Source organism: Rhea pennata, chromosome 12, assembly GCF_028389875.1.
Source record: "Rhea pennata isolate bPtePen1 chromosome 12, bPtePen1.pri, whole genome shotgun sequence".
Lineage (NCBI taxonomy): Eukaryota > Metazoa > Chordata > Aves > Rheiformes > Rheidae > Rhea > Rhea pennata.
Genome location: NC_084674.1, coordinates 20548659 through 20571211, shown reverse-complemented (window position 1 = coordinate 20571211; position 22553 = coordinate 20548659). Strand labels below are relative to the sequence as shown.

The 22553-nt window shown below is 35.4% G+C and overlaps 1 protein-coding gene across 1 annotated transcript; it reads left to right on the top strand.

Moving 5' to 3' along the window:
- Positions 1-1779: 1779 nt before the first annotated feature.
- Positions 1780-20682, top strand: NOL8 (nucleolar protein 8). Its single transcript, XM_062585613.1, has 16 exons — positions 1780-1918; positions 2084-2146; positions 3130-3208; positions 3532-3679; positions 4611-4679; positions 4975-6879; positions 7150-7266; positions 8857-8973; positions 9303-9395; positions 10276-10412; positions 11855-11938; positions 12617-12900; positions 14506-14632; positions 15036-15106; positions 16038-16120; positions 20644-20682. Exons 1-16 carry the CDS (start codon positions 1780-1782, stop codon positions 20647-20649), a joined length of 3522 nt encoding a protein of 1173 aa, XP_062441597.1. The 3' UTR covers positions 20650-20682.
- The last annotated feature ends 1871 nt before the right edge of the window (positions 20683-22553 follow it).

The window sequence follows — 22553 nt, the reverse complement described above, 5'->3', positions numbered from 1 at the left end:
ATCCTGATCCATATGTTACTTTCTGTTATTTTTCTTTTAAAAGAATGTAAAAAGCAATCACAAATTATATACTTCATGAGTATTTTCTTCTACTGCTGTTGTGTGAATGTCTGTAAGCTAATTAACAGAGCTGTCTAATAGACCAGGTAGGAAAACTAATGATATATCTTTCAAATATTGTCAAATACCTGTTTTAACATCTTTCTTTGCATTAGGGTTCACATAATGAGTTTTTTCTGGGGGAATAAACTGTTGAAGTGTACTGTTTTTTAAGATGAAACTGGGTTTGTTCAAGAGAAGGAAATCAGACTATACTCTTTGTATCCTTCTGAGTTTGGTTGTTTTCTTAATCAGTCCTGTCCCACGTGAGTTTGCATTGCCCTGCATACTCATAAAACTGCCAGCTTTTTTTTTTTTTTCCTTTTAAGACAGTGTATATAAAGAAACTGTGCTTCTACGTGATATACAAAGACCAATAAGATTATTTTATTCTGAGGCTTAGTTTCTTTTCTGTGATTCTTTTTTCTGCATCTGAAGAATGAGAGCTTGATGGTGGTTTGACACTGAAGAGTAAGTGATGTGAGCTGGTGCTTTGACATTCTCTGCCTCGCTTCTTGTTTTCAGGATGAGTGAAAACAGATGTAGAGGTAGAAAGGGATGTCCCACTATATCAGACTGTCACACAGACCTGTGGAAAGGTTTGCCAGCTTTCCCTAAAGCTGTGAAATAGCTAACTGCTCGCTGTAGCCAGAGCAACTACTACCCTGCTGTGGCTGACAAGCCCCTCAGTTGCTCAGCTTCTGGTTCCTATTTTAACAGTTTCATGGCCCTCTCCCCTGCCACGGTAGAAGTATTTAAAAACAATTTCACTTAGTTGAGTGCTCTGGTACCTTTTAAAAGCTCTAATATGTAAGAGGGCATAAGTATGATCTATAGTAGTCCTTGCAAATGTTATATTCTTAAGTATTAGTGAGTTTTCAGTAATTGTAGTATCATTAGCTAAGAAGTTGCTAGGGATAAAATGCTTAAGGACTCTCAAACTTGCAGTTGCTTAGTGCTGAAGTCCGTCAATCCAGGTGGTAAAAAGTACTTCTATTGCACAATGCGTAAGTTGGCCTGCTCAAAACTCTGAGCCAAATGACTCTGGCCAACAGTGTTTGAGCTAAGGAGATGGAAGTTGCAGATGGCAGACTGACTTCCTTTGACCACTGCTTAGAGAATCCTAGTTGGTTTGGATTAAGTAAAGCCTTTTGAAGGGAAGAATAAAATTTCCATGCATGGAATTGAAGTTTTATACGTGGTAATTCTGTTCTTCAGTATTTAGTTTTCTGATGTAACATATACTGTTTGTTCATTGCACCCAAAGTAGAATTAGTACTGGAACCCAATATTATTGGGTAGAAATAGCATTCCTGTAACCTTCTGGCCGTTAAGACATTGGAATGAAGTGAAGTGAAGGGACTCATGAGCCATTTACATGTTCTGCCATGCACCCAGCCGTATGTTTGAACTTAAATATATGTTAATCCCTGGTTTACTCATAACAATACTATGTTTGCTAATAATAGTACTGGAGCAGAGCATGTTATGTAGTGCAAGGCAAAAGAGCACCCTTCTCAGTAGATTCTTTCTGAAGGATATTTTTATAGAATGGTTTGTCCCATGATTTGATACTATCGATTGTATTAACCACTGCAATGTGAGTAGTAATGAACTATTATTTTCTTTCTGCAGAAAAACAGTGCATGCATTGCAGATGTAACAGCTTGACACTTTGATATGGAGAAGAAACAAGTTTCAAAACGTTTATACGTTGGAGGGCTTGGCCATACAGTTTCTAAGAGTGAACTACAAGAAAGATTCGGCAAATTTGGACGTGTTTTAGATGCAGAGGTTATTACCAGGAAAGATGAACAGGGTAACAGTTTTGTATCATCTCTTAAAAGTAAATTCTTTCTCAGTCTATTGTATGAAGTGGAATTTTTGCTTCAGAGGCCCTTATTTTCAGGAATTAACTAACGTTTCAGTTTTAAAGGATGCATTGAAATTACACAGAAGTTAACTGAATGTTTATCTTGAGCAGGGAACCCTGTGAAAACTTTTGCTTACATCAGTGTCAGCATTTCTGAAACAGATCTTAAAAAATGTAAGTAAATTTTTATAATTTCTTTAGTAATTTATGTTCCTGAGCCAAGTTACATCACTAATAATGTATCTTATGTTGTCTGGTCAGGATATGATGAAGGTAGAAGTTAGCAATTTTGTTCTGCAATTCTATTCATTTCATTTGCTTTAGCTGCAATTTTTATAGCGGATAGTTTATCAAACAGTTTGTTGGAGGAGGTGGCACTGGCTTTCCCCTTTTATGAAAAGGGGTAGGACTTGTGCTTCAGATACTTTAACCAGGTCTATAAAACATACAAAAAACATATGAAGTCACTTCTAGTATTTTATATGGAATGAAACCGCAAAGGAGAGTTTACGTAAAGTGTACTTACATTAAAGAAAATTTACAAATTCAAGTATAGTTGGATTACAAAACTACTTTCAGAGTTACAAACTGTCTGTGTAATCTGCAACAGCAAAGAAGTCAGGTGAAAATACCTATACCCAAAGATAGAGATTGTAGGAATAAGGCCATTTGAGAACAACTAAAAGCTAACCTCAAACTGTGATATTTGACTTCCATAAGTTCCTACTATAACAAATTTCCTTCTGGTTCTCAGCTCTCCTTACGTGCTCCGTGTTTTGGGGATTTCTTTGTTTGTTTTGTTTTGTTTTGTTTTTTGTTTGTTTTTTTTTAAGTATACAAGAAGTTAAATGGAGACAAGCCTATATGATAGTATTATAGAAACTTCAGAGTACATATATCTGAATTCTCAGATCGCTGTTTGATATACATACTTGTGTTACGCTTTTGAAGTCAGTTTTTTTTTATTTTGGATGTTGAGCTTCTTGTTAAGGTTAAGATACTCACCCTTTTATACACGAACTTTAATCAAGTGAGCAATCAGGTGTGAGATCATACTAAAGGAATTTCAAGCTATCATAAAAGATGTAGTTCAGTCCAACAAGTATTGTTTTTTTTAAAAAACATAGAAAATACTCATTTTCAATCTTGTTTTACAGGCATGTCAATTTTAAATAAAACAAAGTGGAAGGGAGGGACACTACAAATCGAATTGGCCAAAGAAAGCTTTTTACACAGGTAGAGTCAAGAAACAAATGTATATTGATGCTAATAGTTACTTTTCTTTTTTTCTTTTTCTGTTTATGACTGCACTTTCTCCATATGCTATACTTTTTTTTCCCCGGTTTTTAGTGATACTGTTGTGCCACTGATGTATGTTAGATATGGCATCAGGTTTTCCATCGTTGTTCTGCTAAGGAATTAGTGTAATTGTGGTTATAATTGATCTACTACCCTTAAGTTAAATGTGAATAGTTACTGTTCTGTGAGAGAGGGTTACTGCTGGTCATGGTTTAGCGCACAGGTGAAATTATTCAAATATGATGTGCTTTCTGGTACAGACTTGCCATGGAGAGAGAGGAAGCAAAGCTGCGGAAAGAAAAGCCACAGAGAGATGACAAAAAAAATATATTAGAATCACTGCAAAAGGCTGGAGTTGTAGATTTTCACATGAAAGCAGTACCAGGTACAGAGGTGCCAGGTCATAAGGTATGGTGAGGTAACTGTACAGAGAATTAAAACAAAAACAGAATGAGTTTACTGCATCTGAATTTGTCAGATCTTTCCACTTGATGTAAAGAAATTTGCATATAGAGTAATAGTCTAACCTGTGAAAAGTAGTCTAAAGGAATACCTTAAATGTAGGTATGTAGAAGGCTCCTTTTTTTGTCATTCTTTGTAATGATGGAAATAATTCTGATTGTATGCTCCTCTGTGTTGTGGTAAATTAATGTTTTGTTTTCATCTTATGTTGGGAATATCTTCATGCCATTCAAAAGTATAGGAGGAGAACAGATGTCTTATTTTTATAAAGCGTATGCTTTATACGCTTTATATTTTGACTACTAGATCAGGGTCCGTACTTTAATTTGTTCGTCTGGTCTGTCAACATGCACTTGCAGGAGTAAGGCTTTGAATGAAACTCTCATTCAGTGTGTAAGTTTAGGCAAGGAAAAAGATATTTATTACAACATTTACAAAATTATTTCCTGAGCACAAAACACTTTTGGAAGGTGATAGATGATTTGGGCCTTGTTGGTGGGGAGGGGGAAAGGGCAAAAGAATGGCTGTGTTGTGTGTGGTTACTACTATTTATAATCCTGAAGCTTTATATTAAAAATGGTACTTGTAGAGCAAAGAAATTCTGTTCTTGATTTTCATTATTTGCAGGTTGTAGAGTGAGATTCAGATTTTTTGTGAAGGAAGCTAAGTCATACAGTACAAAAATATATCATTTAATAAAAAAAAAAAGAATTAGACAGTTCTTTATTAGTGTTCCTGTTATCAAAGAATATAAGAATCATTTTAATCCAGGGTTACTTTTTTTGCTTATTGTGATTTATTTTTGCCTGTGTTCTCTTCTCTTCCTCTCTCCCCCCTCACATTTTTTTTTTTTTTTTTTTTTTTTTTTTTTTTTTAGAATTGGGTTGTTGGTAAATTTGGCAGAGTCTTACCTGTGCTTCATCTTAAGAGTCAGCAAAAAAATAAAATATCCTTTCTTTATTCACAGGACATAGATGCAGTTCCCTTCTTTCTTTGTATAGGGGAAAATACTTCTGCTTAACAGTTTTCATATTATTAACTGTTATGTTTAATTTACTGAGTCCTTTAAGTAAATCTTGCAATAAATTTGTGTGATTTGAATAATTTTTCAGGTTGCATGTTACTAGTTGAAAGATTTATGGTCATAATGTTAAGGACTGTTTCACTTAAAATGTAGCCTGTCTGTAAATATTGGAAGTCTGCTTGCAGAAAGTTGTTTTTATTCCTTAACTGAGAACAACATTGTGAAATATGACCCATCAAAATACTGCCATAACCTTAGAAAGCTGGAGCAAGACTTGACACATGTAGTTCCTGTATCTAAGCTCACTTGGCGTTTGGAAGGGCAAGATGACAGCATAAGCAAGAAGCGACAAGGGGAGTTTCCTGTAACAAAGAAGCCACCTAAAAAAATGAGACAACTAGTCAATGAGGATGTGAATGGAGCAATAGTTATTCCCTCCGGGTGCCAGTCACAGTCAAAAACCATAAGCTCATTGCAACTAAATCAAAGATCAAACTCCAAACCTACTGAGATATCTAAATCTTTTCCACCAGTCAGTAAAACATCAGGGAGAAACTTACTATCAGATAAAGGCAATGTTTCTAAGGCTATATCTTGGAAGGATAAAATGAATGTTTCTGATAGTAACTCTGATTCTGAAGAGGAAATCAGAGCAATGATAAAGAAAGAGATGGGAATACAGAAAACTGAAACAAATGTTGAGACTGAAAGTGACCACTTGGAAATTGTTGGGGATGACTTTGAGCTGAAATACAATACTCACTGGTCTTTAGACAGTCCAGATACCATGAAGAAAGTCATCAAAGGAAGTAATAGGGAGAAAGAGTCTATGGAATGTGACAATGGTTATGATTCAGCAGATACAGATGAAATTATTGCTGTGAGTAAAAATCCTGATCTAAGTAGCAGGAAGACTACAATTTTAGACTCTAGACAGGTAAAGGTAGAAAAAAATGTTGAAGAAATACTAAGTAACAAAAACTGTGATTTTGTAAATGACTTCTCACTGAAAATGTATAATTTAGAAGAAGAAAACATTGGAAGAGAAGGGAAAAAGAGAAAATCTAAAATTTCTGCCATGCAGACTGCAACAGTTAACAGTACAGGTAAGACAAATAACGGTGAAAGCTCTTACTCAGAGTCTGAGGAAGGGGAATCTGATACCAGTTCTGTTTATGAATCCATGATGCAAGACTGTTACCGTCTAGACTTGACATTAGATGACTTGAAAGCATTAGCTACTGAAAACACTGAGACTTTAGTAGAAGAGGCAAATAGCACACAGAGTTCTAGTGAGTGCAGTGTTAAAGAAAATGCTAAGGGCGATATCACGTATAATAAAAAACATTCTAAATTTCCCCCTGCACTTAAAAAAAAATGCATCTGTCCTGATGATATAGTTGCCGCCCTTATAGAGGGGGAGGAGAATGCTGATGAAGAAAGCTCCAAGAGACAAAATAATTCAGATTTGGCATATAAGCCCTTCAGAGGAATGGGATCACTTTTTGAAAGAGAGCTAACTAAGGACAGCACTGGTTTGAAGAAGAGATCTGTAGGAAACTTAGGTTTGGAAGCTTATTTTTCTTGCTCTGGGGAAGAGTCACCTGCATCTAAGAACACTCTATTGCATTCACTTGAAGTCAGCACTGAAAAGCAGCAAAATATGGGTTGTGACCAGCTCAGGAAATTGTCAGATGCTGCCATCTTAGCAAATAAGAGTGATATTTGCAGGCCACACTTAAAAGGAAAGAGCGAATATGTGAATTCTCAACAAGAAGATCAAAAGTCAGAGGGTGGAGATGCTGTTCGTAGTGCTGATGGAAGTGAGGATGAGAGCAGTAACGTGGACAGTAATGCTCTCGTGTCACAGGAGCACATTAAAGGACAATTGAAGAGCTCAAAATTGCTTTCAACAAAACTGAAGAGAAATGTAACCAATGAGAATGGGAAGACAAGTATTCTGGAAAGTAAGGAGCTTTGTGTTTGTGCTACTGCTTCTAAGGAACCTGATACAAAAAAGAAACAACTGCAGGATAACCAGAGGAGGCTGGCAGCTCTGGAGGAAAGGCAAAAAGAGAGAGAATTACAGAAGAAACTCATTCAAGGAGCTCTTTCAAATCTGGTAATTACATTTTTTTTTTCTCTTCTCTCTGAACAGTAGGTACAGAAAAATTAGTCTCATATATTTAAGACTTAAATTTTTGGAATTTCTGATCACATTGCCATTTACTGCTTCAGAGTATGTAAAAACAGAAGCATGCTTAATTCCTGGGATGTCTCTAGAGTTGCAATAGGGGTAATAGATTCCTTGAGTGCCATGAAAATCAGTTACATCTTTATGACTGCAGCAAGTAGTGGATATATTTAACTTCACCATTTTGTTCTTATTTAGGATAGCCAGCCAGCAAGCATGCATAAACACATTATCTTCAATTCAGATGCGGAAAGTGAATCTGAAGTTGATGAGAAGTCTGAGAAAGATGCAAGCTCAGGAAATACACTTGAAAAAGTAAGTGTTACAAGGAAAAAGTCCAGTATTCTTAGAGGCATTTCCACATGGATAGGACTGTGCTTTTTATTCTGGAAGAAAAGAATGGTTTTTGTAGCAATGTGACAGAAAAAAATAAATGATAAATGTTTGACATAATATGAGGGTGTTTTCTTTTTTTTAGCTAAAAAATGTGTTAGCATGACTGTGCAGCTAATAAAGCTGGAGAATTTAGAATTTGTAGGAAATTGAGATCTATATACATGACGTTTTAACTTTAAAAAGGAAAAAAAAATGTTTGCGTTACGAGGCTTACACCTAATTCATTTTGAATTCCCCTGCTCCTGGTTAAAGGAAGAAGATGACATCTGACTTGAGTAGTATAGAAAGACCTATGAGCTTAACGTAATCTAGATTGTCACCCTCCTAGTACCCTGTGCTCTTTTCAACAGTGTGTGACTACAAACCATCAAAGTATACAGATGCAAAACTAACCTGCTGCTAAATTCTCAGGATAGGAGTGCAATCCTAGTAGCAGTTAGGTTTGTTACTTGTTCGAGAATTTGGTAATATGAGATTTTTGCCTGTATATCCACTAGAATGTTCTTTTGCTGTGTCATATATTATATCATTTACTGCTTATCTCTGCATTGTGCTTGTGGTATGAAAAAATGTGTTAAGATTTGCTGCAGAAGGTCTTAGTTATCTGCTACTAGACAAAGACTGTACATTAAAGCAGTGTCATGTCTTTAACATGATGTTAGGGGCCAAAGAAGTTGTGGAGGATTTCCTATCTAAACCTTACCTAAACAAGACCTGTTTTACAAAACTCCTCAGGATTTTACCACCATATTTGAAACATAATTAAGTACTACTTTGCTGAAATAAAACTTATCGTATCATCACATCTTTTATTTTCCTTTTAGTATATTCTCTAGCTTTACACTATTGATTTTACTTCTTTATTTTTCCCTACAAAATTATTAAAATTAGGGTCATTCTAACTCTTTACATTAATTTAAAAAAAAGAAAAAAAATCTTTCTTCTCTCACTTTTCCTCACATTTAGATTTTTCTTTTATTACATATTTGTTACCTATATTTGCCCTGGATTGTCCCTGCTCTGTATTTTTCTTTAAAGGAAGCTCTAAATCTGTAGAAAATTGTTTTGAAGCCATTGAGTACTTATCTTTTATCTTGTAATAGTCGATACTTATCAGCTGCTTTAAATGGAGCCATAGAGTTTAAATCATAAATGAATCTGATTCTAAAGAGGATAGTTAGACTTTGGTATTATAAAATTGATCTCCTTTAACATGTCCAGAAAGTTGGTTTTATGCTTAACTCATGTATTGTAAAACCTGAATTAATCTGTACAGGATGTTTTACCTGTGCTAAAATTTAGAACTGATAATTATAAAATGAAATTATACAAGGTAGGTATGCAAAGCAAGATATGAAACACAGATTAATAGAAGTGAATTTGTTGCTGTAAAAATGCACTTTTTTCAGATAAATTGGAAAACAGATGAACGAAGATGATAATGGATTGTTTTCTCAGATTTATGAAAATGACTGCATTTCTGTATCTTCTCTTTGTTTAACAAATAAGGAATCTGCTCCTAAAACTTCTGGAAGGCTATTTGAAAGCAGTGAGGATGAGCAAGATGATACAGATGATGAGAGATTCAAAATTAAACCCCAGTTTGAAGGCAAAGCAGGTGAAAAAGTGAGTGAAGCTATTGGATTTGATTTATGGTTTTCTCCTGAGTCTTTGTAAAGGCACTTCAGAAGTACATAACATCATGTAGGTTTGTATACTTGTTAGATAGGAAAATTTTGACAGACTTAAGGCAGAAATTCTCATTTAAATGAAGAAACAGTAGGCATGGAGGAAATACTATGTGGTGGGGTAGATGAAACTGTTCTCTGATGTTGTCACCTTTAAATACAGGAAAAACTTCTGGTGAGGGCAGAGAGAGCTAAAACTTGCTAGCATGTTGCAATTACTGTAGTAATTCTCCAGCAACTTAATGGTATCTACTTAATTTTCTTTAGCTCTTGCATTTGCAATCACGGTTTGGCACAGACGAAAGATTTCGTTTGGACGCTCGATTCATTGAAAGTGACAGTGAAGAAGAAGGTAAGCCTGTTCTTACTTCCTGGTTAATCATAGTAAGTCACGTATAATGGAGCCTTACTTTTGGATGTTTGAAATAGCCCATGAACTCCATTGCTTCTCTGGTGGCTCAAGGAAAATAACTCAAAGAAAGTAACCACACTGTGGCTGTGTGTATTATATAGTGGTGGTTGTGTTTTCTTAAGTTTGTATGTTGCAAAAGTAATAGCTGAATGAGAAATCATTTGGTTGATAAATCAACATTTTAAACTTTTTTTTTTTTTTAAATACAGGCTGATATTTTTAGGATATTAATGTGTTTTTCACAGGATAAATTGTAACTTCTAAAAAGTTTTTGTCTTTTTATATTCACTTGAACTGTTTGTCTTGTAGTTATCTTGGAGTCCACTTATATTTCAGCAACTATAGGAGGAATGATGTCTTAAATGGCAAAAGGCAGGAAAGCTGAAAAGGGAAAAAATGTTTTCATTTTTTTTTCTTTTCCTACCAAAAGCAAATTTGTTAACCTAGTCTTCAAGGCTCAGGATTTATTTCTGAAACTCAACTTTCTCCTAGTTCTATTACTCCCTTTACTGTTTAATATGATCTTAAGCATGCTTCCATACAACATCTTCAGTGGCAGAGTGGTTGCAGAGTTACGTGAGATGAGGAGGGAACAAGTTATTTAACTAGTCTGATTTTCACACGAAGTAGGTGTTCCTGATACTTCTAGTCAAAGATTAGCTGAACTGCAAGGAAGCAACCCTGCAAGTAGCTTTAGAGGAAACCTGTCAAGCTGCACGAGCTCTTTTATTGTTGTGGTGATACGTATCAAGTATTACATACATCGTATTACATACATCATGTCATAGTGGGGGATAGATAGTAATTACTATCCTTTTCTTTGCAGAGACAAAGATACTGGAGACAGAAGAGGAAGAGCTTGCTGCAGAGAAGAAGAAAAATCTGGAAATACTGGGAAAACTCTTGAATATCAACCTAGAACACTCTAAGCCAACTAAAACAGCCACAAATGCCAAGAAATTCAAGTATGAGCCATTCATTGTCAGAAAAGAAGGAATTTTTGAAAGACTTAATTTTAACCAATGTTATGCAACTAAGATTTCTGTGTAGTCAGTTGACTGAAGAAACACTTCATTCCTTGTCATGTGCACCTGAAGTGAGCCTTTAATTCAGTTTACCAACTTCAGTGTCCTTGTAGATTATGCTACTGGTAACTATCATTATTTTAGGGAAAAGGTGATTGAGTGACCACCTAAGCTTCTTGCAGCAGATTTTTGTATGACTGGATTGTTGAGTATAAGAATTAGCATTTAAATAAGTCCTATCCTATATAAGATACATTTCTGCTCTCTGCAGAGACAAATTTAAATTTCTGACCCAAAGGTCAGAAAGCTAGAGTCTAACTTCCATGGAAGTTAGTGAGGCTGTTTTCTCTGGTTTGCAGGTGAAAAATAAGTTGAGTATCCTATCTTCCAAGGGATACTTATGAGAAACCATAGTGTAATTTCTGTTTATTATTAGCATCAAACTTCTTTTTCCATGATTTTGGGAAATTTGCTCATTATATGAGGAATTTGTTACATACTACTGTTCTGCCTTTGACCTGTTTCAACCTTAATTGGTTGATGAGAGAAGTTTGAAAGTGTACTGTTGAAAGTTAACTATTACTTTTAATAATAATAGTAATTACTATTAACTATTTGCTTTAGAAGAACTTGTTCTGTGAACTGCATTTGTGGAAATTAGTAGTGTTAAATATTGGATTTATATCAATGTAGAACTGTGTTATGACTTGTACAGATTTTCATGTCTATTCTAAAGGCTAAGCAGAGGTGGAAATAATGGGTGGTACCCCAGAGGTAATCATGGGGATTTTTTACGATAGTGTTCTGTAATACCCAAATTAAGGATACAGTATAGATGCAGATAAAAGTAGTTAGTTATGGATTAACCACTAACTTGAGGGAGGATGAGAACTAAATGGTTCTCTTTTTGCATTGCCATAAGGCAGCTTGGGCTTTGCCACGCTAGCGTTATGGTCAGTCTAAACCTTAGCGTGCTGTAGCTGGAAGTCCCAGTAATGTTTTAAGTTTTGAAATATAGGTGCTAGATGTGGGAGCTAGACTAGGTGATCTCTAAAAGTCCCTACCAAATTCAACCATTCTGTGATTCTATGATAAACAGGTGCACATATAAACTCATTTTTATTGCATACTGTATGTAACTTGAGGTGTACATTTTATATTGAATATGACATTTTGACTAAAGGAATTCAGTTTATAACTGTTTTTGACGAAGGCTCTTGACTAAAAGTTACTTTAAAAATACCTATTAGAGTTTGAATTTATTTGAGACTTTTTGGTAAAGAAGCAAATATGAATTTAAATTGACTATAAATGTTTAGGTTAACTTTGATGTGGGCATTTGGAGTGTCTCATGCTTTTATGTTTCCTTTCTGTTTCCCTAGAGATATTAATGCCCTTCGCTATGATCCTACAAGACAGGACCACGCTATTTTTGAAAGGAAACCAAATCCTACAGAAAAAGAGAGGTAGTATTACATCTTAGTAATCATGACTATGAAATTTCTTTCCCTGGAAGGCTGGCTTTCAGAAACAGCAGGACTGAATTTGAAGCCATGCAAACTGCTGGTTTTTTTCTTGATTATCCCTGTTATTGCTAAAATAGAGATCTAGTAAGAGTTGTCACCGTTAAAAACACCAAGTGTTACTATCTTTTATTTCTAGTCACTCTACTTTCTGCGTACTATTTTCTGTATTTCCTCCTTTCTCAGCTTCAGATTGTCCCTTTGCTTCAAGTCATAGACTTTGCGAGTTACTTATCTGTGGAAAGAAACCATTAGCACTTTGCAAGAAAAGAAACCTGTCTCAAATGTCTTAATATTGAGATTATTAAAGTGTGCAAGTTAAATGAGGGGAAAAGAAATGGGTCAGAAGCCTAACTGAAAAGGCAGTTATGTTGTCCTTTGAACTTTGGAATATCCTATTCTTTGAACCTGGAATCACTAAGAAAGCAAAAAACAAACAAAAAAACCCAAACAAACAAGAAAACTTCAAAGAGAAAATACTCGTTAATGTATTCAGATAAGTTTGGAAAGACATTAATATAAAGATTGCTTCTTTAATTTGATGGAAATATTAACGTAAAGGGAGCCTTTCTTTCAAAAATATGCATACTGTGTTGTTAACCTTTAACAATTTGATTTCAGCAAAGCTAAGAGGAAGAAGAAGAGGGAAGAGAGTGAGAAACTACCTGAAGTGTCTAAAGAAATATATTATGAGATTTCTGTGGATTTAAAAGAGTTGTTTGGATCTTCAAAGAGTGAAGCAGAAAAAAGTGAAGTAATACCTTGGGACAAAGATGATGCAGAGGAATCCACTTCACCTGACCATCAGATGTTGGGACCTAATATTAGCAGTAATGTAGCTCAGGAGTCTAGTGGTTTCACGTTTTCCTTCTTCAGTGACGTGGATGAGTCAGCTATAAAGGAAGGTAATGACAGAACATACTTAACACTACAGTTGCTAATGAGAAGTTTTTCAGACACTGTAAAGTTATACAGCACATCTTAAGTTCAGAACCTAGGGAATTTTTATAGGCTAAACTCAGTAGCTAAGCAGAATCATTATGATCTTTTATACCTGCCAAGGTCTTTGTAGTTTAAGTAAGTTAATTGTGTTTGCATCCCAGTAATTTTGCAAGGAATAATGGTTTGAGAAGGAACTAATATCTAATTGTTTTTTGAACAGTTTGAACTTACTGACATACATTAAATTTCTCAAATAAGCCAGACAAACCAGGATTCACAAAAACAACAAAGATTTTTGTAAAGAAAATGTATGCTTTATAAAGAAAATGTAAGATCTTAGAGCTGAGCACAAAATCCTAGAACATTTTAGTATGTACTTAATTTTATGTTTATAACTTCAGAAATTTGATGTTGAATGACACAGGGTTATTGGGCCTAGGTGACAAAAATCGTGTCCTGACCTGAAGAAAAACAAAATATAAAACCAAATCCCTTAGTAAGTAGTAACATAGGAAAAGAGACTCTATGCGAAGCTGACAGATATAAAGAGTTAATTTCTTCTGACTTTAAAAAATAAAAAAATCAGTGTCATCTGAATACTGCAACGTAGGTTTTAGGATAGCAGTATATTACAGATCACTGTAACAGAGTGGAAAATATCTAAGTGGAGATGTAGTGCAGAGTTCACCAATAAGTAAACTTTAAACCAATAAGTATTTTTGATTTTGCTTTTGTTATTGTTTTTGCAGCACAAACTGTAAGTATTTTGTGGGTAACTTCATTCATTTTCCTGCAAATGCTTGTTTTTTTCCAAAGTAGAGTATTCTAATCTTTGTCTTTAAGAAAATACTTGTATTTCATACTTTATTTGCTATTGGGTTTGGAAACTACTTTGTGTTGCCAGAGAAAGAGCTGGTTCTTTTCTCCCTGACCTGACAAGTGCTGTATAGGTGTTGTGCTTGTCCAGTGAAAGAAAGAGGTACCCCAAGTCCCTGATATCAGTCCTTTTGGCCAAGGAAGGAGTAGGGGCTCAGGTTTAAGTTACCAGCTGTTAAGTGAGCACCTGGTAACTGGCCGTGTATGCTATTAGGCTAGCAGCACATAACATAAAAATAACATAGCTTAGTTGAACATAAAAAGAGTATGACAAGGCATTATGAGTTTAGCTGACAAAGAAACTCATTAAGATAGTTCACAATGAAAGAAAGCTTATGTTCTATCTTCTGCAAGCTAAAGATATGAACACCTGCTGTTATTCCCTGCTCACTTAAGAAAGACTTCTTAGGTTGGAGTGACTTGGTCAGAATCCTGGATCCTAACGTTTAGCTTCCAAAGGATTCAGTGCACTTTTTCCCCAAGCTGTGATGATGCTAGGTATGGATTTTGAGGGTATGTAACACATAAGAAGGCAAACTAAAGATATACCTGCCCAGAGGACCATAGACGAATGTTTGATGGGGGGTTTCTGTCCAGCTTAAATTTGTCCTTTCCAAATTAGGTACTTCACTCTTAGCAGTTTTTATTTGAAGGGAGGGGAGTAACCTGTTTTTCTGTTGATATTACTGCAGAACCCTATGTACTTGAAACAATAAAACCTGTAAAAGTTGCGTGGCAAGAAGATCCACGTTTCCAAGACAGCAGTTCTGAGGATGGTGAAGAGCCAGAGGCATCAGAAAATGAGAGAGACAAAGAAACGCAAGTCTATTTGAATTTATTGTCTACTGGGTTGTAGTAGTTTGAGACTGAGAATTTTAATGGCAGCACTTAAGTCATGGAAAGCTAACATCATTATTCTACGTCTCTGAACAATGAAAGTCCTTTTTAGGAAACCATTCCTTGCAGTACAAAATATACCGTTCAAAAATACTGTTACTGTACTTTGTTTGAAGTTGAATATGAAAATGGAGTTTCCAGCTGAACGCGTGAGAATGTAACTGGGTAGCAATTTCGGCCAAAAGTCAAATATACACTATGCCTTCTTTAATTAAATAATAATAATAGAAGGCTACATCTGGTTAATACAGAGTAGTGTTGTTCTTTAATGCATACTATTTCTCTAAAGCATAGAAACTGATACTATTTCTTTTTATTTTTCTAGGTTTTTCTCTTTACCACAGGCAAAAAGTGCTAGATTTTTCTTTTTCTCCAAAGATGACGAACGATTAAGAGGTATAATTCTTTTTTTCCCTCATCTCTTTACTGAAACTTAATAAGGATAACCAGTTGCCTAGTTATTAATGTTTTCTAGTTGAAGCATAGATTAGGTCTTTTTTTAAAAAAAAAAAAAAAACAGAAATTATGTACAATCCCAGTATAATACATGCAGAGCTGTTATCTTGCCCTCCTATTTTCAAATCATTCCTTAATATATAACTTTCTTGTGTTTTTTAGGGTTGCAAAATCATTTGGCAAGCTATTTAGACAGCTTGGTACTTCCAGGCATATATATGATCTTAACTTTTTCCATGCTTCTTGTCTTGCTAAGAGCATACAATATGCTTATCAGACCTGATATGCCCATATAATTCTTGATCCTAAGTAATTGGGGGAGAATGAGTTCTGCAGATATAATGACTTCCATCGTTTAAAAAAAAAAATAGTTGCTTTTGGTATGTTATACAATAAATAATTAGCAAGATGACCTTAAATAGTGCTTGTTTCCTGAGACAAGTTAGAAATTGGCCAGACAACGTATATATAAAAGTTACTGCATAGCTAATACAATTCTTGTACTGTAATCTTTCAGTCTAAATGTCTGATTTACAGTGTTCATTAAAACCTGGAGCTCTGAATGCTGAGCAGGCACAACCTTTCTTGGGAGACTTATAGGATCATGCTCCTGAGTTCATAGTGAAACAGATGCTGATTCACTACAGTTTACATTTTGACATATTAAGAAATACTGGCACTTTTCATTTTCTTTAGTATGCCAGGGTGTAATTCTGTTTCCAGTTGAGCCATGTTGTCGGGGCAAGGGAGATATATGCAGAAGATAGCATACCTTCTGACTCTTGGTGTCAGTGTTTTACTCATGAGATTTATAAAGGATAACATATTCCTAAGTGTTAAACCATATTAAATTGTTTTTTATTTTGTGCAGAGGGCCCTAAATTATTCTGTAGATCAGTGAACCTCAGCGATGAAAAAGATACCTGGGAAAATAGACGTAGACTGTTGCTCGAGGTGAGTATTTTAATCTCTGTTACTTGATAACTGTAGCTGAAAAGAAAGCTCAGCATGAGGAGAAGGAAATAGGGCTGCCTTCCTCCCCCCTTTGTTTTTTTTTTACATTTAAGTAAATGTAATTTTACTTAATTTACATTAAAAATGAATCAAGGAGTTTTAGAAGGGTTTTGAAACGTCATCGCTCCAGGGAATTATCCAAATTTTTATTGCAGTACTATATATAGGCTCATGTTTTGATAGCCAGCCAGGTGAGTTATTGAACCTTTGTAGTGCAATTACTTTACTTTATGAAAGAAATGTATTCAAAAGACTACAAACACGTGATTTAGGAACTTCTCATAATATTGTTTTGAAATTTAAATATTTTCAGGAATGCCGGAAGAAACATAAGGATGCAAGAAGGAAAGTGAAAGCAAAACAATAAGTCTGTCTTATGTTCCTTGTCAGGAATGCTTTTTTGTTTCTTTTTTTCAAGAAATTGCAAAAAAAGTATCTTTGAAAATTCTAGTCTTTCAAAGATCTAGTGGGAACAATATTGGAAAAGACTCTTAAACTTTCGTTTTAAAAAGCTACATATTCATTGATTATATCAATTTGACTGTTGTAACCAGTTTTTTTTTTTTGTTTGTGTATGTGTGAACACATTGTTTAAATGTGACTTGATTGAATTCTTTGCAAACAAGTTTGCAAAGGAACATGTAATGAAGAATACACTGGAGTATTTTGCTGTGTTCTCAGACCCTAGTGCTGCACGGTGTTGATAGAGAGCAGGGCATAAGATGATATAACCTGTATTCAATTGAACATAATGGAGGTCTTGTTCAAGATTCCTTTGCAAATATTGGAATGCTTCCCCCCGCTCGCCCCCGAATTAAAAGTTTACCAGACGTTCATGAATATATGTAAATAATTAGCTTATAAAATAAGTTAGACTTATATTTCTTCATGGAACTGAATTCTCTGCTTTTTAAATACAATATATACATTAATAAATATTAAGATCTAATGTTGCTGGTGTTGTATACTTGTTGTTGAATAATACTTTTACATATAAGGTCATATTCTTATATCCATATAGCACATGTGCTGCAGAGGGTCATGGCAACATCAGAGAATACAGAGTATTAGGAAGGCGTTGGCTCTTGGCTTTTTTTGTGCTGAAACATGATACAGCTTCTGTATGATCTACCTAGAGACAATTTCTTGATGTAAATTCCTTCTCTTCCTGGACTGGCAGAACGTAAGGATCAGGATCAATGAAGATTATTAGTCATCTGTGGGATGTAGAAAGGGTCAGTCCTCTGTAGCATCTTGAACAGTATCAGTGTTAGGATTAAGTGAAGATCCCAGTCAGTTCATTCTTTGTGGAAGACTACAGACCAAGAAATACAGCTAGTTCAGGCTGTCAGAAATCAGAAGTCTTGTCAGACATGCCTTCAGATGCCTCAGCAGAACCATAGGTACAGCACTCTATGCTTATTTTTGTAAGTCAGAACAAAGCAATGTCTGTATGAGCAATAAGAGAAGGAAACCTGAAGTTTCCAACTGAGGAAATCCAGTATGCATGATAGCGTTTATGAGGTAGAATATTTTGTGATATATTTCCAGGATGTGTGAAAGTAGTGATTGAGAATAGTGGTTTGCAAATAAGATTGGGGAGAGAATCTGTGGTTAGCAATTTTGTGCAAAATAATTCAACAATCCATTATGCTTTTCTATGCTTCCTTTAGATCCTATGACAGATATATGCACAAATAAGTTAATGTTAAGTCTTGCCTTTAGATAGCCAAACTGTATCTTCTGTACTTGGGATTTTTTTATAGTATACACTCTCAAACTATGTCTAGCAAAAAGTTGATTTTATTCATGTTAGAAGCTAAGTATTGGTAGCAGATGGATAAATTCGACATTAAATTTACTGTCAAGTTAACAGAAGTGGGTTTGTTTTTTGGTAGTCTTTGGAAGCCACATCTTTCAACCTGGGAAACGCAGTATCAGTAAACAATGTTACCAGACCTGATGGTAACAAAGGAAATCACCTTAAGCAGCATTTTTCAGGCGATTTTTTTGAGCTCAAAAGACTTACTAAAGAGATTCTGTCATTGCAATATGTGCTTTGAAGTGTATATCGTATTCTGTAGTTCATTTTCTTTCCTTGATGTTTTTTATTGCTTGTGTATTGCTACAGAGCATAATTCCAGAATATTTGTTCATATATGATTCAAGCTGTTGTGTGCATTACCATGTCTTGTATTCTTGGTTGAAAACACTTTTGTCCAAAAGTGCTAGGTATTAATAGTAACGTGTTTGTGATCATGTATAGATCCTTGAGTGTAGTTGAATAATGAGGATTATAGAATTGGAACTCTTTATAATACAAAATTGTGCAACTTCTTGTAGGAACTAAATGTCACAACATTAATCTTCATCTTGTCAGGCTCCAGCACTTAAAATGAGGAGATTTTCTGTCATTTGGTTCTTCCTAACCTTAGAAATACTTAGCCTGTTGTTGCAAGGCTTCACAGCAGAAAATAAGGATGATAGCTGACTACCTCAGAATTTAAAGGGCAAGCCAAAGAGTGAGGAATACCAGCTGGGATAAGAAAGTGGAAAACCGTCTAGGCTTAGAAGACAGAAGTTCAAAAAGAATATTCTCTGTTTGTCAGAATGCTGGTCAGCGTCATTTTATCATACAATATATTACTTAAATTCAGAGTAGATGAAGAAGAATTTGATTTTTTTAAAATTTTGCTGAAGTCCTGTTCTTTATTTTCTTCCATATGTATTCTGAAATCTGTCTGAATCATGGGGGATATTTTTGATTGATTTTTTTTTCTTTCTATTTTTAGAATTAATTTTACATTATCTGTCTCAACCTTCTTTTAAAAAAAAGTCTCTTCGATTTGATGTTAATGATGCTTCTAGCTTGTATATTTTTATCAAACATAAAAACTGTTTAGTCTAGTCTTACAGCTTTCAACGACATGTCCCTGTAAAATTTTTTTCTAAATACCTTGATACTGCATTCTGAGCGAAGTTATTCTGTACTATGTTTCCGTGACACATGATCCTTTCTTTCCCTGAGGAAGTCTTCAGAGTTGTAATGAATGACACATTTTGCAGTATGTTGCCTTACTATGTTATTCCTATGCCAAGTTACTTTCTCCTGAGTAAGGATTCCTCTGTAGAGTTGCAAGTTCTAATGCGTTGCTTCCCGAAGTGTGATCCTAGAGCCCTACAGCTGTTAACTGCTAGACATGGTGCATCTCAGTTTGAAGAGACCTAATGCTATATTATTTATAGCAGTGTATGTTTCAATCAAGACTAAGCTTTCCAGGACACTCCAGTAGGCTTAAACTAAGAAATACGTACTTTAAAACCCTCAAATCAAAAAAGGAATAAAGATACTAGGCACTTGCTGTGGGTCATTCTGACTTCACTAAAGAGTTTGTACAACTACAGGTTTCAACCTGCGTGGGTTTTCTTACAGGATACCTGGAGAAGGTAAAGGAGCAGTAAGTTAAGTTCTCTTTGATCTTTATACCTTGCTGAGGAATGTTTCTCTTCTGCCTGTATCAATTTGTCAGGAGAGAATGTATTACAAAGTGGTGTACTTGAGAGTAAATCTGTACTTTTCCATGGATCAGCATTGATGCTTAAACAAAATGGTTGACTGGTTTTACGAACAGTCGCTGCTTTCCTGGAATCTGATTGCTCAGATTGTTCAGGTCTGTGGAATGTCTTGAGAATGAAGACTGCTATACCGTATCATTTTAATTAAAATCACTAACCAATGGAATACCTTGGAGCTATTTTTAAAAGGATTTCTACATATATTCGCAATGAGGAAGGTAGCACGTTTCAGCATCTTAAAACTTGGTAATTTTTTCCATAGCGATTTTTTTCAATTAATCATCTGTCATATTTGAAGATATTACAAGTGTGGATGTTTAGAAACTTTGTTCAATCTTTCCTTTCACCCCCTTTGTCTTCTAACATCTCTTTCCTTTCCTGGCAATTCTATGGTTTCCCTTGTTTTTAGAAGTCAGATGTTTGGAGTATTGTATTTAGTTATGCTACTAGCTTGATGTGTTGAAAGTACAAAATGTTACTATTGACAGACCATGTGTTTCCAGTGAAACAACGTGTCAATACTGTATGCCCTAAGTGGAGAGCGTATTTCTTTAGTAGCTGTCACGTGAGTGATTATACCTGATTCTTCCTGAGGGGGGCATCGGTTGTACAGGTTTGACACTGCAACTGGGATGTTGCAGACAGAAAACATCTGGCAAAGGAGCAGCCAGAGTGGTGCACAGTCCAGTGAATGAAGATTGGTGGAGGAAAAGGAAGGAATAACAAATACAGCATTATATATTGTCCCGGTAGTTCTGTCATTGCCACACATTTTATCTTTTTACGTGGAACTTATGTATCATCATTTAGTGTTTACTTAGGCCTGTACTGCCTGCTCTGAAGCATGGTGGTTTCCCCACCCAGTTGTTCTGCTGCTTGTGTTTCAGGGTTAGCTGACTCTACTGAGCTGCAGTCTGCTCACGTCATTTGGTAGGTAAAATACTTCTTTTAGCAAGCTTTATACTCATGAAGTTTGAATACACACAAAGCAATGAACTAACTTGCTTAGATATACTATTTTATCTTTCTGAATCTGAGTTAGGAATATGTATTAACTGTCTGATACTAAGTATGTCAGAATCTAAAAGGTGCTGCTACCTTCTTCCCTGCTGTTTGTTCCAGCTGAGAAAATGGTATTAAGTTCTGTATGCTTTCAGTCTGTGTAGTGTAATGGGGAGGGGATAGAAAAGGATGATACAACAGCATGGAAAAAGGAGAGTCTAATTGCTTCCTGAAGCAAAAAACAGTTCTGTTATGTAATAGTTTTCTGTTTTCTTCTCCTCCCCCACCTAATGTCACTCTCCCCTGTGCATGCTCTCTCCTTTTCTTTCCCAGACAGCTTTATGCATGAAACACTTTTGAAAAATCATTTGAGCAGCGTAACATTTTAGGAACAACTTGGAAGCTGTCACAAACAATCTTCTTGCTGAAGACAGATGGTGTTCTAATACCGGCATTTTGCTACCGCAGGTATATTAACATCCACTTTATATAATCCCAAACCAGCTTGTTTAGTTTGAAAGTGTGCATATCGGACTGTCTCCCTAAAGTCCTAGGAGCCTAAGGATATGGTTCTGCTACGTTCAGAAAATATATCATTAGTTTTAATACAGCTGGATTGAGTACAGTAGTACTCAGATAGTAGTGCAAAGTTGGATGTGGGCTAGCTGGCTGAGGAGGTAGCCTGGGCTTCCCAGCAGGCTTCTAAAACTTGAAGCAGTGAAAGCTGGCTCTATCCTGGAAGTTACAGACACTTTACTGCAATGTAGCACAGTAATATATGACTTTCTCTTGGGACTGCAGAATGAAAATGTTCAAATCATTAGGACATACATTCTTGAGGGCTTGGTCTTCTGTCACTTAAGTTTTTGTGCATTCAGCACAGTAGTGGAGTGCGTGTAGTTTTATTTCCTTGGAAACAAGTAACATGCATTAGCCAAAAACCCCAGTGAAAACTTGGTTTTAGCCCATGTTTACTGTTGACTAAAAGCCTTCTTGTTGTTTGTTAATACACAGCAGCTGTTAGGTGGCTTAGGTTGCTTAATTAGGTGCTGTTAGATATTTAATTGTAGTGATGCAGTTTTTTGTCTGAGATCACCTTTGAAAAGACAAAAGTATCCAACTGCTTATGGTGATGATACTGTATTAAAAGGAATGAGTATTTATCTGCATAGATACAGTAAAGAGTGTGTACATATTACTAGTCTGTTTAATGCAAAATAACAGGATAAATCTTTACTGTGATTAAGTAAGTCATTTTACATTGCACCATCGCTTTTCATGATTTGGCTGAGAAGTGGTATTTCTGTGTAACTTGCTAACTTTTTTCTTTTTGTTTTCATCTAAGCCAGGTAAGTGTTGAAACACTTGAGCAGTGCCTTAAACAAACACAAAAAACAGTCTCTTTTTCTTCTGAGGATGGTTAGCAGTTTTTCTGCAAAAATCTGTTGGTACTGCAGCTTGTACTAAGGAAGACTGCAGTTGTCTTTGTGGTGATATGGGGTTTTTATGTTATGTTTGGGACGTTACTGAGCAAAACGAAGATTCATTCTTGTTTGATTGCTTATAAGTTGATATCGTTGGATTGGATCCATTTGCTCTAGAGAAAAGCAGTCTCGGGCTCAGATACAGCACAGAGTCTGATACAAATTCCTAAAAATAGCTCCCAGGAGACTTTAGTTTTATTTGTTGAAAACCAGGTACTTTCTGAATGCAAATGTCTAAAATCTCAGTGTAGATAATGACTGTCTAGAGGAGGGTCCTTGTTTTAAACCTCTAATTGCTGTAATGGTAGTTG